Source organism: Pteropus alecto, unplaced genomic scaffold, assembly GCF_000325575.1.
Source record: "Pteropus alecto unplaced genomic scaffold, ASM32557v1 scaffold206, whole genome shotgun sequence".
NCBI classification, from domain to species: Eukaryota; Metazoa; Chordata; class Mammalia; order Chiroptera; family Pteropodidae; genus Pteropus; species Pteropus alecto.
Genome location: NW_006438906.1, coordinates 3,185,815 through 3,199,636, shown reverse-complemented (window position 1 = coordinate 3,199,636; position 13,822 = coordinate 3,185,815). Strand labels below are relative to the sequence as shown.

The 13,822-nt window shown below is 37.0% G+C and overlaps 1 protein-coding gene across 1 annotated transcript in view; it reads right to left on the bottom strand.

Moving 5' to 3' along the window:
- Positions 1-6,319: 6,319 nt before the first annotated feature.
- The window catches only part of CUNH9orf153 (chromosome unknown C9orf153 homolog), a 17,885-nt gene continuing 10,382 nt past the window's right edge, over positions 6,320-13,822 (bottom strand). Inside the window, exons 3-4 of the mRNA XM_015592620.2 lie at positions 8,549-8,644; positions 6,320-7,533 (exon numbers count right to left, since the gene is read on the bottom strand). Of these exons, the coding sequence (XP_015448106.1) occupies positions 7,030-7,533; positions 8,549-8,614 (570 nt within the window). The 5' untranslated portion in view covers positions 8,615-8,644 and the 3' untranslated portion in view covers positions 6,320-7,029. The remainder of the gene's footprint in view (positions 7,534-8,548; positions 8,645-13,822) is intronic.

The following is a 13,822-nucleotide window of genomic DNA, read 5'->3' as shown; positions in this document are numbered from 1 at the left end:
AGTCATATAATTGACTACTAAACAGCAATGAAAATAAATAACTACTGCTAGATACATCGATGAGTCTCACAAACCTAAGGCTGACAGAAGCTGGATCACAAGAACCTGCACTGTATGTTTATATTTGTACAAAAGAGTGCAAAAATAGATAAAATTAATCTATGGTAAATACTGATTACCAGAGGGGTGGGGTAGAATTAAGAGAGGGCAAGAGAGGGGCTTGCTGGCAGTACTCTATTTCATGACCTGAGTGTGGTTCCATGTGTATGTTCAGTTTGTTATAATTCATCAAGCTTGTAACTGTCTGTATGATATTATACTTTTTGAAAAGTTTATTAAAAACAAAACAAACACCAGTGAGTCCACAATGCTATTTTAAAAAGGTAAGAGGAGAAACATTTCGTTGGTCACCCTTGGAAGTAACTAGAATATCAACTCCTTAATCTGAAATTGGCAACTAAAGAGGGAGTTTAAGCAATTAACCACCTTTTTTGTACAGAACATGTTTTGGTGTAATTGAATAGCTGAACTTGATGAAGGAAAGGTTTTCTTTATAAATTATTCCTAATAAATGTAGAATTAATGATAGAATTAGAAAATTTTCAGTGAGTAAACCCTAATGAAAACAACTAACCCAGGCAAAAATTATTGTATTAGTTATCTATTGCTTCCTAACAGATTACCCCCAAAATGTAGCAGTTTAAAACAAAAAATATTTATCATCTCACAGTTTCTGTGGGTCAGGAATCTGGGCCTGGCTCAACTGAATGCCCTTGGCTCAGGGTTTCCCACAAGATTACAGTCAAGGTGTCAGGTGGAGCTATAGTCATCTCAAGGCTTCACTGGGGAAGGATCTGCTTCCAAGCTCACTCATGTGGTTGTTGGTAGATCTCAAATTACTGCTGGCTGTTGGCTAGAGACATTAGTTACTTGCCACATGGACCTGTCTCCATAAGGCATCTCAGAAGCTGGCAGCTGTCTTCCCTAAGAGCTAGCAAGTGAGTGAGAGCAACAGAGGGAATCTAAGATAGAATGAACAGGGTTTTTTTGGTAACTTAATCTTGAAGTGACATCCTGTCAGTTTGCTGCATTCTTTTCATGGAAGCCAATCATAAGTCCAGGCCTTACTCAGGGGAGGGAATTACACAAAGGTGTATCTACCAGGAGGTAGGGATCACTGGGAGCCTCCCAGAGGATGCCTGCCATAATCATCAGTGAATGGAAGCCTTTGATGAAAGGTGGATAGGGAATTTTGCAAAAGGCATCAGGCAGTCAGTCACCAACTGAATCCACTACTCAATCTTATAATCACTAAAAGAGGGACAACCAGATATTATTTGCCTTCTGTGGTGAGGCAATATGAAGTACACAGCATCACCTAATGAAGTATTCTTTTCAAAAATGTCAAACTTAATCTAATCGAGCTTTTGGCAAACATCCAATTTACAGGAAATATGGATGATGGATTAATAAGTTAAATGATACCATGAGGGTACAAATCTATATTGTGGGACCTTCTACAGGACAATGGACTTATTTCTTCAGTAAGCCACTTGCATGAAAAAACTGAGGAGTTACTCTAAAGACTTTTAAGGGACCTAACCACCAATTGCAATCTTTAACCTTGCTTGGATCCTGACTAAAACAAACCAACTGGAAAAAGACAGTTTTGAGACAATATGGGGACTTTAAATATAGATAAATAGATGTTAAGGAAATACTGTAATTTTTCTTGATATAATAATGGCAGTGTGGTTATGGAAGAAAATGTCCATATTTTCCTGAGATGCATACTAAAGTATGTAAGGATAATATCTTAGACGTGAAGCCTAAGATTTACTCTAAAATACTCCAGCATTTACAGCAAACACAGCAATAGAAAAAAATGAAACAAGTGTGGTAAAATCCTAATAAATGTTGTATCTAGATGATGGGTATATGCAGGTTCATTACACAATTTTATTTATTTTTATTAGTGTTTAAACATTTTCATAATAAAAATGGGAAGAAAAGATGTGAGGACTAGATGGTTTTGTAGTTGAGTTCTAGCTAACTTTTAAAGAATAAATATTTCTGATATTTAAATAGCTACGGCCTCAAAAAAAAAAAATAAAAGATGAAAACTCTCCCATTCATCTTATAAAGGTAGCATCACTTTTAAAACTTCCTTTGTGAAGTATAACATGCATGAAGAAAAGTTTACAATTGTTAAACGTATAGCTTGAGGAGCTTTTGCATATTGAATACACTTGAGCACACAGATAAAAAAAAAAACAAAACGATATTATGAGCACCCCGGAAACCTTCCTCATGTCCATTTCTAGACAGTATCTCTTGCTGAAGAGATCCACTATGCTGAGCCAAACTCTGATTTTAAAAAATAGTGCAAAAAATAAAAACTACAGAACAATTTCACTTATATCAAGGCAAATTTTCTGAATATAATATTAGGAAATAGAATCTAAAAATATATTTTAATATCTCCACAATTATACACATATTATTAATAATTTAATTGCTCACCACTATTGCTTGCACTCCCTCTAGGTTCTTGCTAAAGTATATACTTTGCTAGTAGTTTTTTCAGAAGGGATTCTGAGTAGTAAATAATTTTGGCTCTTCTGTGCTTTAAAATGTATTTATTTTACCCTTACTTTTTAATAAGAGTTTGATTAGCAAATTCCAGATTGACAGTTGTTTTCCCTCAGCATTTTGAATATATGACACCATCACCTCCTGACATCCACTGTTAATGAAAGATCCATTGTCGTTTTGTCATTTGTTTCTATGTAATTCATCTTCTCTCTTTTGTAGATTACATTGATCTCTCTTGCTTAATGCTCGGCAGTTTGGCTACAGCATTTCTAGGTATAGATTTATCTTCTTACTAATCACTCTGAGATTTTTTCAATTCAGTGTTTTCATGTGTTTCTTCATTTCTGGAAAGTTATCAGTCATTTTATTTTCAAACATCACCTTTTGTCCATTCTGTTTTCTTCTGCATCTTTCACTGGACATATTTCTGAACTTATTCTGCCCTCCATTATCCTTAACTTCTTTCATAATTTTCTCCTTTATCTTACTGTGCTGTGATGGAGAAGCTTCGCTCTCTGTGCTACCTTCCAACTCATTAATCCTCTCTCTTCAGATACATCCAGTATATCATTGAGATAATTAATTGATGGTTATTATCATTTGTCTTCTATTTTAAATGATTATATTTTTCACTTCCAAGATTTCAAATTTGTTCTTTTTCAAATCTTCCCGTTCCTGTTCCATAGATGCGACTTTCTCATCTTTGAGCCATTAATATGTTATTTTTAAGTTCTCAGGTTGATCTCTATGTTCTCAAGTGTTAATTCTTCTATTTGTTGAATTTGCCAACTATTTTTTATGTTGGTGGATTTTTTCATGTGTTTAAAACATTTTTAAGAGCTATTCTCATTCGGAAGTTCTTCATATACACCCTTGCTTTTCATATGAAAAGCCTTGGTCTAGATGGGTTTCACAGGTCTTATATTAGCAGATCACTTTGGATCTTTTACTCCACATAATGGTTTAATTTTAGACCTTACATGCATATTGTATGGACTCAATTTCTATGTTCCATGGAACCTTGGCTTCTTTACTTTTTGTGTATAAATTCAGTGTTCTCAAAAGCAAAATCCACATCCAAAATACTTGAATAGACTACATATCCATTTAAGAAGTAGTAGTTCTATTTTTTGGATAATCAATTTGAGGATAAATGACCAAAGACTTACAAACTAGAGGGGGGAAAATAACATCAGGCATCTCCCGGCTCTCTACAAATCTCTTCTCACTGTCATATTGTATGCGTATAAATGAATCTGAAGTTTTATGCTTCCACTTCACAAGCCCCTTATAATATTTCCATTCCAGATCCCTTAGATCCATGAATTGTTTTTCTGAAAAGAATCATATTTTCAAAGAATCACATGGTGATGTCATTTAACCTTCAGTTATTCAGAGATGCTTTATGATAAAATAAACCTTTGATGAACTTGAGCCTCCTTCCTCCCTTCTCTGATAGAAAGCTATTTTTGTAACAAAGAACCTATGGTGTCCACCTCATCTAAAGCTCTCCTCCAAATAAATATTGACTAACCGGGCTAGAATGGACCCTGCAGGGCATAGCAGGTAGAGACAGCGTCTCATTTGGTGCCTGAATACTAAGAATGTGCACCTGGAGAGCCCTGCGGAGATCTGAGATCAACAAAGAGGAGACAGAGATCCTAATCTCCGGTTAAAACAAGGAGGAAGATTGATCAGAAGTACAGAGATTGTTAGTGTCATTTTTTCCAAGGTGCTGGTGTAAGCGCTAAGTATGTCAGGGGAGTGGCTCAGTCAGAATTTGGCTATTTTCCCTACTCTCTCTCAAGACCTACCAGTGTGGAGTGTCATTAGTAGTTGCAATTCCTTCAAGGAGCCAAAGAACCACAACCAAGATATGCTGCATATTCCCCTACGCAGCAGCCATTTCCCTTTCCCTTCTCATCAGTTCTTTTCATGACTAAATAAATTATAAACCTAAAAAAAAAAAAAGAAAGAAAGAAAGAAAAAAGCAAGCAAGCTAGCAAGGCCTAAGGCAGGGGCTTGAGTATAAAACCAGAGGCCAAAGAGCCAAGATGAGTGTCAGAAGTATAAGGAGAATAATGGGTACAGCAAACAAACAAGAACTGGTCTATTTCTTATGGACAACTTCACCATCCTTCTTATTTGGTGATATTTGAGCAGGTCACTTATGGCCCAGATACTGCCCCTGCCCCATCAATCCTCCATTCCTGGGAAAGGCCCGGATTTTCCTAGGTCTATTTGATAGAAAGTCTATATAATATATACACACATACACACACATACATATTTCTATATACACCTGAGGTAGGACACTGGGGCCAGGGACAGTCTCTTGAATTCATGTCTGGCCATAGTGTTTAACAGTCTGTCCCTAGGGTCAGTAATCAAGTGTCAGGGAGTTTGACATGATCTTGGCAGGCCTGGCCTAGCAAGAACTGGTGCTAGAAAGAAGGAAAGGGATATTTGGCAAAAGGCGGCCATAGAATTGATGATTTTGATTCCTAAAGAGCTTTATGTTGTGCCCTGTGGTAGACACTAGAGGTTGGCTCACTATAATCCTCTTCTGCCTTCCTTTCCTATAGGGGATGGAAAGCTCAGAACTCTGTTCACTAGCCTTCCTTGCAGTAGGGGTGGACACTGAACACAATTTTGGCCAACAAGATGTAGGGAGGTGTGTTCTGAGGAAGCTTTGCTTCCTATTAGAAGCAGACCAAACTAGCCAATGTGGCTCTTTGTCCTCTCCTCCTCTTCCTACCTGGAATGTGTCCTATTTGGCTTTTCTATTATTTTTTTGTCAAACACATTCCTAACCTACATGGTGCTACAAAATTTAGCCTGAGCAAGAGGCACTCATAAGGTAGAAGAACAAAATGCAGCATCCACTCCCTTTTCCTCCTCCAGTGCTTGGTGCTAGTAAAGGTATGTTCTATTCTATTCTTTAGTATATCAGGGATCCTAAAGTTCTCCTGGACTGAGAATACTTTAGGGACTGACTGGCTGATAAAATTATAGCAATACTGGGAACTGTAGGACAGTAAAAGATAAATTGTTTTAATATCAATTACACCTAAGGAATTACTGGACATTCCTCATATGGATGCCTACCTGGCTTCATGCATATTCCTTGAATAGACAGGACATGTCTCAGAAATTCTACCTCCAGGATCTTTAAAAAATGAGGTCGTGGAGGCAGAGAAGGGACTTCAACAGAGTCTGGGAGGGCACATGAGAGACCTCTGGAGGTTAGGGAGCTAGCAGGCAATCTATGAGGAAGAAGGAACAATTTGGCCCCTGTGGGTAGCAAAGCCATAAATGTTTAAGACCTATCAAACATCCAAAACCTTCAGTACTTCTTCAGTAGGCTTTTTGCCAGTTGTTATTGATCTTCAGTACTTTCTGTGTTTTTTCCTCTCTGGTCCCAGACTTTACCTGCATAGTTTTGTGGATTTATGTAGGTCATTTCTACATTGCTTTAATTTCTATTTCTGCCTGGGCTCCAAAACACATAAAGTATGATTCTATCAAAGGGATTTGAAACCAACATTAGGATCTGCCAGACATTGATGTAGGGAGTTATAGCAAAGATTCTTCCAGCACCTTATACCAAATATGATCAGAGTAATCAATTTAGTCTCTTGAATTTGTTCTTTCCATCTCTCCTACTACTTTTAATATAAAAATGGTGGTGTCAAAATATTTACTGTGCAAATGGTCTTCTCTTGAGTCAAGAACTTACTTTAGAGGGGTTCAAATATTTTATCAGTGGTTTAATCATTTTTTATAGCTACACAGAATTACAAAATATTACTTCCCACAAATTATATAAGAAAAATGATGAATTTAGGAATAAGACACCCCCTTCTCACTAAAACTTACCATCATATATTTTATATATTTTAAATTTTCTCTGTATAGTCTTTGTCCTTTTATGGGTAGCTCCCTATTAAAGAATCAGAAATAAAGAGAGAGTTTCCTCTTGTTTGTAGAGATGTAATAATAAGGAAAAGGTAAAGTTTCATGAAAAAAAAAAAAAACACCTTTAAAAAGCCTCAGTTGAACAAAAGTCAAGATACCTAAGAAAGATAAGCCATTATTCAGTAAATATTTGACTAACTTCACAAAACAAGAAACAAATAGTCATGGGTGCTTTAGAGTCCAAGTTTAACCGGCCCATTTTATAAAAATAAGTTTAAGTGTCATGTCTAAATAATAACTTCTTTTTGGCGAATGAGTTTGAGATTTGATCCTGGAATGTTTGATTCCCTGTCCTCTATTTCTCATTGCCATGGTAGGCAACAAGAGCATCAGACATGAACCCCAGAACTGCAAAATTCCCATAGGTTAATATTTGACTGTTTCAGCTCTAGAAATGTAGGTAAAGTTTGTAGTAAAATTTTCACTCATTTTCTACCACACACTCATATTCTGGCCTTATCTGTTTAGATTACCTGGATCAACTAATAAATATGCAGAAATTTTATCTTCAAAGGTAAATTTTTCTGGCTTGATGTGGGAAGCACCCAGCCTGGGTATTATTTTGGTGCTCTGAATCTTCTGTGTGGTGGCCAAAGAGTTAGAGTAATTGATGAGAATCTCATAAGGAAAAGTGTGTGAGGGAGGAGGGATCCCATACTGGAGTAGTCTCTGCTGGGATCTGGAGAGTCTCTCTACTGGAGAGAGTGAGCTGGTCAGTAGGCTGTAGTATAGGAGTTCGGTCATAGATGTCGGCCTCTCTCCATTTTTTCTGAGCACTTTGCAGGTATAAACAGGTTGGGCATCTTTTCTCACATCAGTTTCGATGGTGAATAGCATGGTGTTCAGGTTTTGACTAAGTGTTTTCTGTGCTTCACTAGGTAAAATACTGTAAGTTTTTAGAAGATTCGATTTCTTGTTGTTCTTATTAAAATTCTCGACAAATGCATATAATTCTGGCAGCTGTGGGGAAAAAAGTGGGAAGTCATGAGATTGATGGAAGTGTAATCATCTGGCAGACCCACAAACCCTACAACAAATAGGATAACGAATAACCATGCAAACAGAAGCATCTGTCTTTGGAAGATATTACTGCCTAACTAGACCAAGTCAACTGTGGCAATGTGGAACAAACACCAGATGGTCAAGTCTCAGATTCGTTCCCCGCAAAAGATGTTATTTAGGCACATCATTGAAAGCCTGCATTATAATATGGATTCTAAAGTCTTTAAGATCTTTCCAGCTCTAAAATTCTGTGTTACCAAGGAGAGAAACAGCAGAGGGTTTCCAACATTTGTTTTGAGTAAGGCGCCATTTCTTTTAAAGAAGAAAGAGAGCCAGATAATCTAAATATCAGAGTTTCATCCTGGTGTCCAAAGGCCTTGGAATGTTCAGGAAAAGCAGTGCAAAGGAAGCTGTAATTGTCCTTATTCACTGGAATATTTTACCAAAGCCAATAGTTACATTCCCAATAGTGTTTGGGAATAGCTGTTGGCAGAAAGTACAATTAATATTTCCTCAGAGTCCCCTTCTCCATCTAAAATCTTATATTGAAGGAATAAAACTTTATTTTATAGAGCCTTCTGCCTACTAATTCCATTATTCGTAAGAGGCTTCTTAGGTGGTTAAATTGAAAGGCCAAGGAGGCCAAAGTGAAAGCCCAAACTTGGGTCTTTTAGCCCAGTGCAGTTTCCTTTCAATTCTAGTCAATTCTATTGAAAGAGCAACAAATAGGAAGTGGGCCAAGACTGGTAAATGGCTCTTTCAATTGCATTTCCATTATCATGGAAACAATTTAGCACTCATGCTCCCCTGCCCATGAAAGAGTTGCATATTGCTGTACGGAAAAAGGGTAAGTCAGTGAAGTGAAATGTTTGTTTTCCCTATGGCCCTCGAGGCATGCCATCAGGTACTCAATAGTTTGAATTTTCATAATTCTCATATGTACAGTTTCCTGTGTACAATATTACAGACATACCGAACACCGGGGAGACTCGATTTCCATACCATCTTTACTTGGATTGGTGTCTCTGTTGAGGAGCATTGTGCTGGGATTTTTAGGATCCTCTAGTTCCTAAAATATCAATATAAAGGAATATGAAAGATCAAAAGTCAGATAAAATACAAAAGTGGGGGGTAACACTTTTTAAATCTTTGGAACTTTTAAGTGGGACACTTAATTTTATATCATTAAAATAAATTTTTCTTTTTTTTTCTTCTTTAGGTCTGGCAAATTAATCACATTTTGATCAAATATTTTCTCTGCAACACCTCAAATTCTTATATGACCTGTATGTTCAGGTATTTAATACTAGTTCAAAGTATGCTATATGGATGTTTTTTGTCTCATATATTTTGATTAACTTTCATCTAAAGAAAAACTCACCTCTTTACCCCGGAAAAGTATTTTTTTATTCAGAAGAAAAGGCAAACAACAAGAACAAGAACAAGAATTAACATTTTGAACTTAATTGCTTTGGGCTATTAGGCACTTTACAGATGGAATTTTGTTCAATCCCTGTTCAGGGGATTAAAAATGGCCATAAAATTCATACAATTGATCTCATCCTTAAGTGGCAGCTAAGTCCACTTTCATATTTGACTCTGGGCTGGCATTATGCTTGGCTTTGACTGACAGCACGAAGTGTAAGTGATGTTGTGGAAGTGCCAGAGCCTAAGCGTTAAGAAGCTTTGCAGCTTCACTTTACCTTCTTGGAAGCCTGAGCCACCATGTAGAGAGCCAGCTACCCTTCTGGAGAGACCATGTGGAGTTGAGAGCCAGCACCAACCACTAGACATGTAAATGAGGCCATCTTGGATCACCCAGCCCCATCTAAGCCTCCAGATGACAACAGCTGCATGAGCAGCCACAGATGATTCCCAATAGCGAAGAACAACCCAGCTAAGCTGGCCAACTCTGAAATGATGGCAAGTAATGAACTACAGTTGCTTCAAGACACTAAGTTTTGAGCGGATTGTTATATAACAGTAAATAATACATAAACCCCACAATACTTCATGTTCTTGGTTTAATTTATTCCAGTGAAACCTCTGTTGGTAGGTAGGGGAATGTATGAAAGAAAATATCTTCCCGACTACCACTATTTCCTGACTGGTAGCTGCGGGAACTGGGATGAGAGTCAAGAGATGAACCAGAAACACTTATCTGGTGTTAGTGGTGAAGCAAAAACAATTAGGTTTTTCCTCCTTCCCAAGCAAAGTAGAAAACCCAGAATGAATATATATCTATATAGATGAATATATATTTATTCTGAGATATCTATTATTTGATATGTATTTATGTCTAAATATATTATCACTATTGAGTCCAGTATATCAATATATAGGACAAAAAAAGCAATATAATACAGCATGCCCACCCATTTCTTACATTTCGGCAGTGGCTTCACAGATATTTCTACCTCTGACCAGTTAAAATACCAGATGCAGAGTTCAAAACACTGGTTATAAGGATGGTCAATGAACTTAGAAGAGTAGATGAATTCAGAACTAAGAGATAGAAAACATAAAAGTGGAGATAGAAAACATGAAAAAGAGCCAGTCAGAAATGAAGAATACAATAACTGAAATGAAGAATAAAATAACTGAAATGAAGAATACCTTAGGAGGAATTAACAGTAGATTAGATGAAGCAGAGAACCGAATCAGCGATTTAGCAGAAAACACCCAATTGGAACACAACAGAAAAAAGAATCCAAAAAAATAAGGTTGGTTTAATGGGCCTCTGTGACAACATCAAGTGTACTGACATTTGCATCATAGGGGTACCAGAAGGAGGAGAGAATGAGCAAGGAAGTGAAAACCTATTTCAAGAAATACTGACTGAAAACTTCCCTAACCTAATGAAGGAAATAGACATACAAGCCCAGGAAGCTCAGAGAGTCTCAAACAAGATGAACCCAAAGAGGCCCACATTAAGACATATCATAATTAAAATGTCAAAGGTTAAAAACAAAGAGAGAATCTTAAAAAGCAGCAAGAGAAAAACAGTTAGTTACATGCAAGGGAGTGCTCATGATTGTCAGCTGATTTCTCAACAGAAACTTTGCAGACCAGAAGAGATTGGCATAAAATATTCAAAGTGATAAAAAGCAAGGATCTACAACCAGGATCACTCTACCCAGCAAAGCTATCATTTAGAATCAAAGGACAGACAAAGAGCTTCCCAGACAAAAAAAAAACTAAAGGAGTTTATCATCACCAAGCCACTATTATAGGAAATGTTAGAGGGACTTCTTTAAGAAGAAAAAAGAAAAAAAGATAACAATGAATAATAAAATGGCAGTAACTACATATCTAGCAACAATTACTTTAAATGTAAATGGATTAAATGCTTCAATCAAAAGATAGAGTGGCTGAATGGATAAGAAAAAAAAAAGACTCTTACATATGCTGACTGAGAGAGACTTCGGATTGAAAGACACACACAAAGTAAAGGGATGAAAACAGTCGTTTTCTGAAAATGGAAACAAACAAAAAAAAAACTGGGATAGCAATACTTATACCAGACAAAACAGACTTTAAAACAAAGTCTATAATAAGAAATTTCCGGGTATTTATCTGAAGAAACCCAAACATTACTTTGAAGACACTGGTGAATTCATATGTCCATTGCAGCATTATTTACAGTAGCCAAGACATGAAGGCATCTTGGGTGTCCATCAATGGGTGAATGGATAAAGAAAAGGTGGTATATACAGTGGAATATTACTCAGCCATAAAAAAAAAATGAAATCTTGCCATCTGCCCCAACATGGATGGACTTAGAGGGTATTGTGCTGAGTGGAGTAAGTCAGAAAGATAAATATCAAATGTGGAATCTAGAGAACAAGGTAAGCAAACAAACAAACAAACAAACAGAAACAAGCTCATAGATACAGAGAACCTTTTGATGATGGTTGTCAGATTAGGGGTGGGGGAATAAGTGAAGGGAGGAGGGGATAAAGAGGTGCAAATTGGTAGTTACAAAATAGTCAGGTTGTAGAGTATAGCATGGGGAATACAGTCAGTAGTACTGTAATAACTGGTTTCAGATGGGTACTGAATTTATGGGGTTAATCACTTTGTAAGTTATATAAATGTCTAATCACTATGATGTACACCTGAAAAGTAATATTGTATGTCAACTATTGAAAAAAATAAAAATATAAAAATTTAAAAATAAAAAGATACTATTTTTTTTAAATGGGCAAGTGATTTGAATAAAGATTTCTCCAAAGAAAATATATAAATGGCCTATAAACATATGAAAAGATACTCAACATCATTAGCTATCAGAAAAAAATGCAAATTTAAGCAACAATGAGATAATATTTCACTCCCACTATGATGGCTATAATAAAGACAAATAAAAATGATTGTTAGTGAAGATTTAGAGCTATTGGTACCATCATCCATTGCTGGTGAAAAAAGCAAGATGCTGAAAGTGAGTACAACATGATCTCAATCTTATAAATAGTTACTATGAATCTTTTATATATATGTATATATGTCAATATATGGTTATATAAGCACAGAGAAAAATAAACTGGTGGGAATGAAATATGGTGCAGTCACTTTGAAAAACAGTGTAGCAATTCCTCAAAATGTTAAACATACAGTTGCCATGTGACCCAGCAGATTCACTTCTATTACTCTTCCAGAGTCACAGTGAATTATTATGGATGTTTAATTTATCAAAGTTAAAAAATTATTATACCTTTCAATTTTGTTCTATTCTCTTCTTTAGTAAGACCAAGTATATATGTGTGTGTGTGTGTGTGTGTGTGTGTGTGTGTGTGTGTGTGTGTGTGTATGTTGGTTCCTTTACTGTCTATCTTCTCTATCATCTTCTTATAGTCTTAAATTCATTGTTCTTTTTTTCAATGGTAGAGGAGTCCAGTCTCCAGTGGATGCATCTTAGAGGTAATGGAGGTACCAGGGTGTACAAACTTGGGATACTGACCATTAGTAATGGCTACGAATACTAGCTAACATTTGTTGAACACTTATGCATATGCCATACGTAGTTCTGGGAACTTAAATGTATTACCCCATTCGATCCTCTCAACAACTCCCTGACAGAGATGCAATTATAGTCTCTATTTTACAGATGAGAAAATTGATGGTGAGCACCATGACTAATGTAACAGCTAAGTAGTAGTGAATCTGGGTTTAAAGCAGTCTGGTTTCACAACCTACATTTTAATATGTAATTACAATGTGCTAATATACATTAGCATAATAAATATTATGCTATCATGCATAAATGGAATCTTGTCACATGCATTTTTCAATGATTTTGTTTTTCTTTTTTGCCCCTCCCCCTCCCTGCCTTCTTTTATTAGCCCCTCCTTCAAGTTAATTTTTCTCTGTGCTTATATAAGCATATATTGACATATATGTACATATATACACACATAAAAAAGATTCATAGTAATTGTTTACAGGACAGAGATCATGTTGTACTCACTTTCAGCATCTTGCTTTTTTCATTAGTGATGACTTTGTAAAAAAGTCCGCCAACTAATCTAGTATATCTATGGCCAGTATAGGTGCTCCTTATATCATTTCTACTAGAGCATGTTCAATTTCAACTTCGACTCTGTAATCCAATGTGTGGGCTTGCCCCTTGCCCTAGCAGCCACGTGCAGGCCCTCCTGCCATGAAAACATTGAGACTGTGCCAGGTTTTGCTCAGAACTGGTCAGCCTAGGAGGGAACCAATCCCTTCTTCTTCAGGTGGGGGAGCCCATCGATTTCAGGGTGGCTGGAGTGGCTTTGGTTGTGCTTGTGACAACAGCGGCTGTACTGCTGTGAGGATAGATTCCAAGGGGGCAGGATTCTTCTTTGCCCTGGGCCACCCACTAGGGACTTGTTTTAAAAATATAGTGTATTAACAGAAAAGTTGAGGTTCAGTAAAGTCAACAGACCAGGAGATGATTGCCTTGAAAAGATTGCTGCTAACAGTTTCCAAGAAGAGGGAGCATGCCACCCCATGGCGTGTGTGTGTGTGCGTGCGTGCGTGCGTGTGCGCGCACGCACAAACTGGAAGCACCAGGATCTGTCAGGAGGTGAGGTGGGAGTGGGAAACGTGGGTCAGAGCCTTTATTGGCTCTGAAGGAAAGAATAGGTGAGGCAGAGCCAGCAAGCTTAGGATTGGCTGGTTTGAATAATCTCAGTGGGCTCTGGGGCATAGGGCTTTCCCTAGTTGTCTGGTACCTGGCCCTGGAGTCATAGGGCAGGTGGAGAGG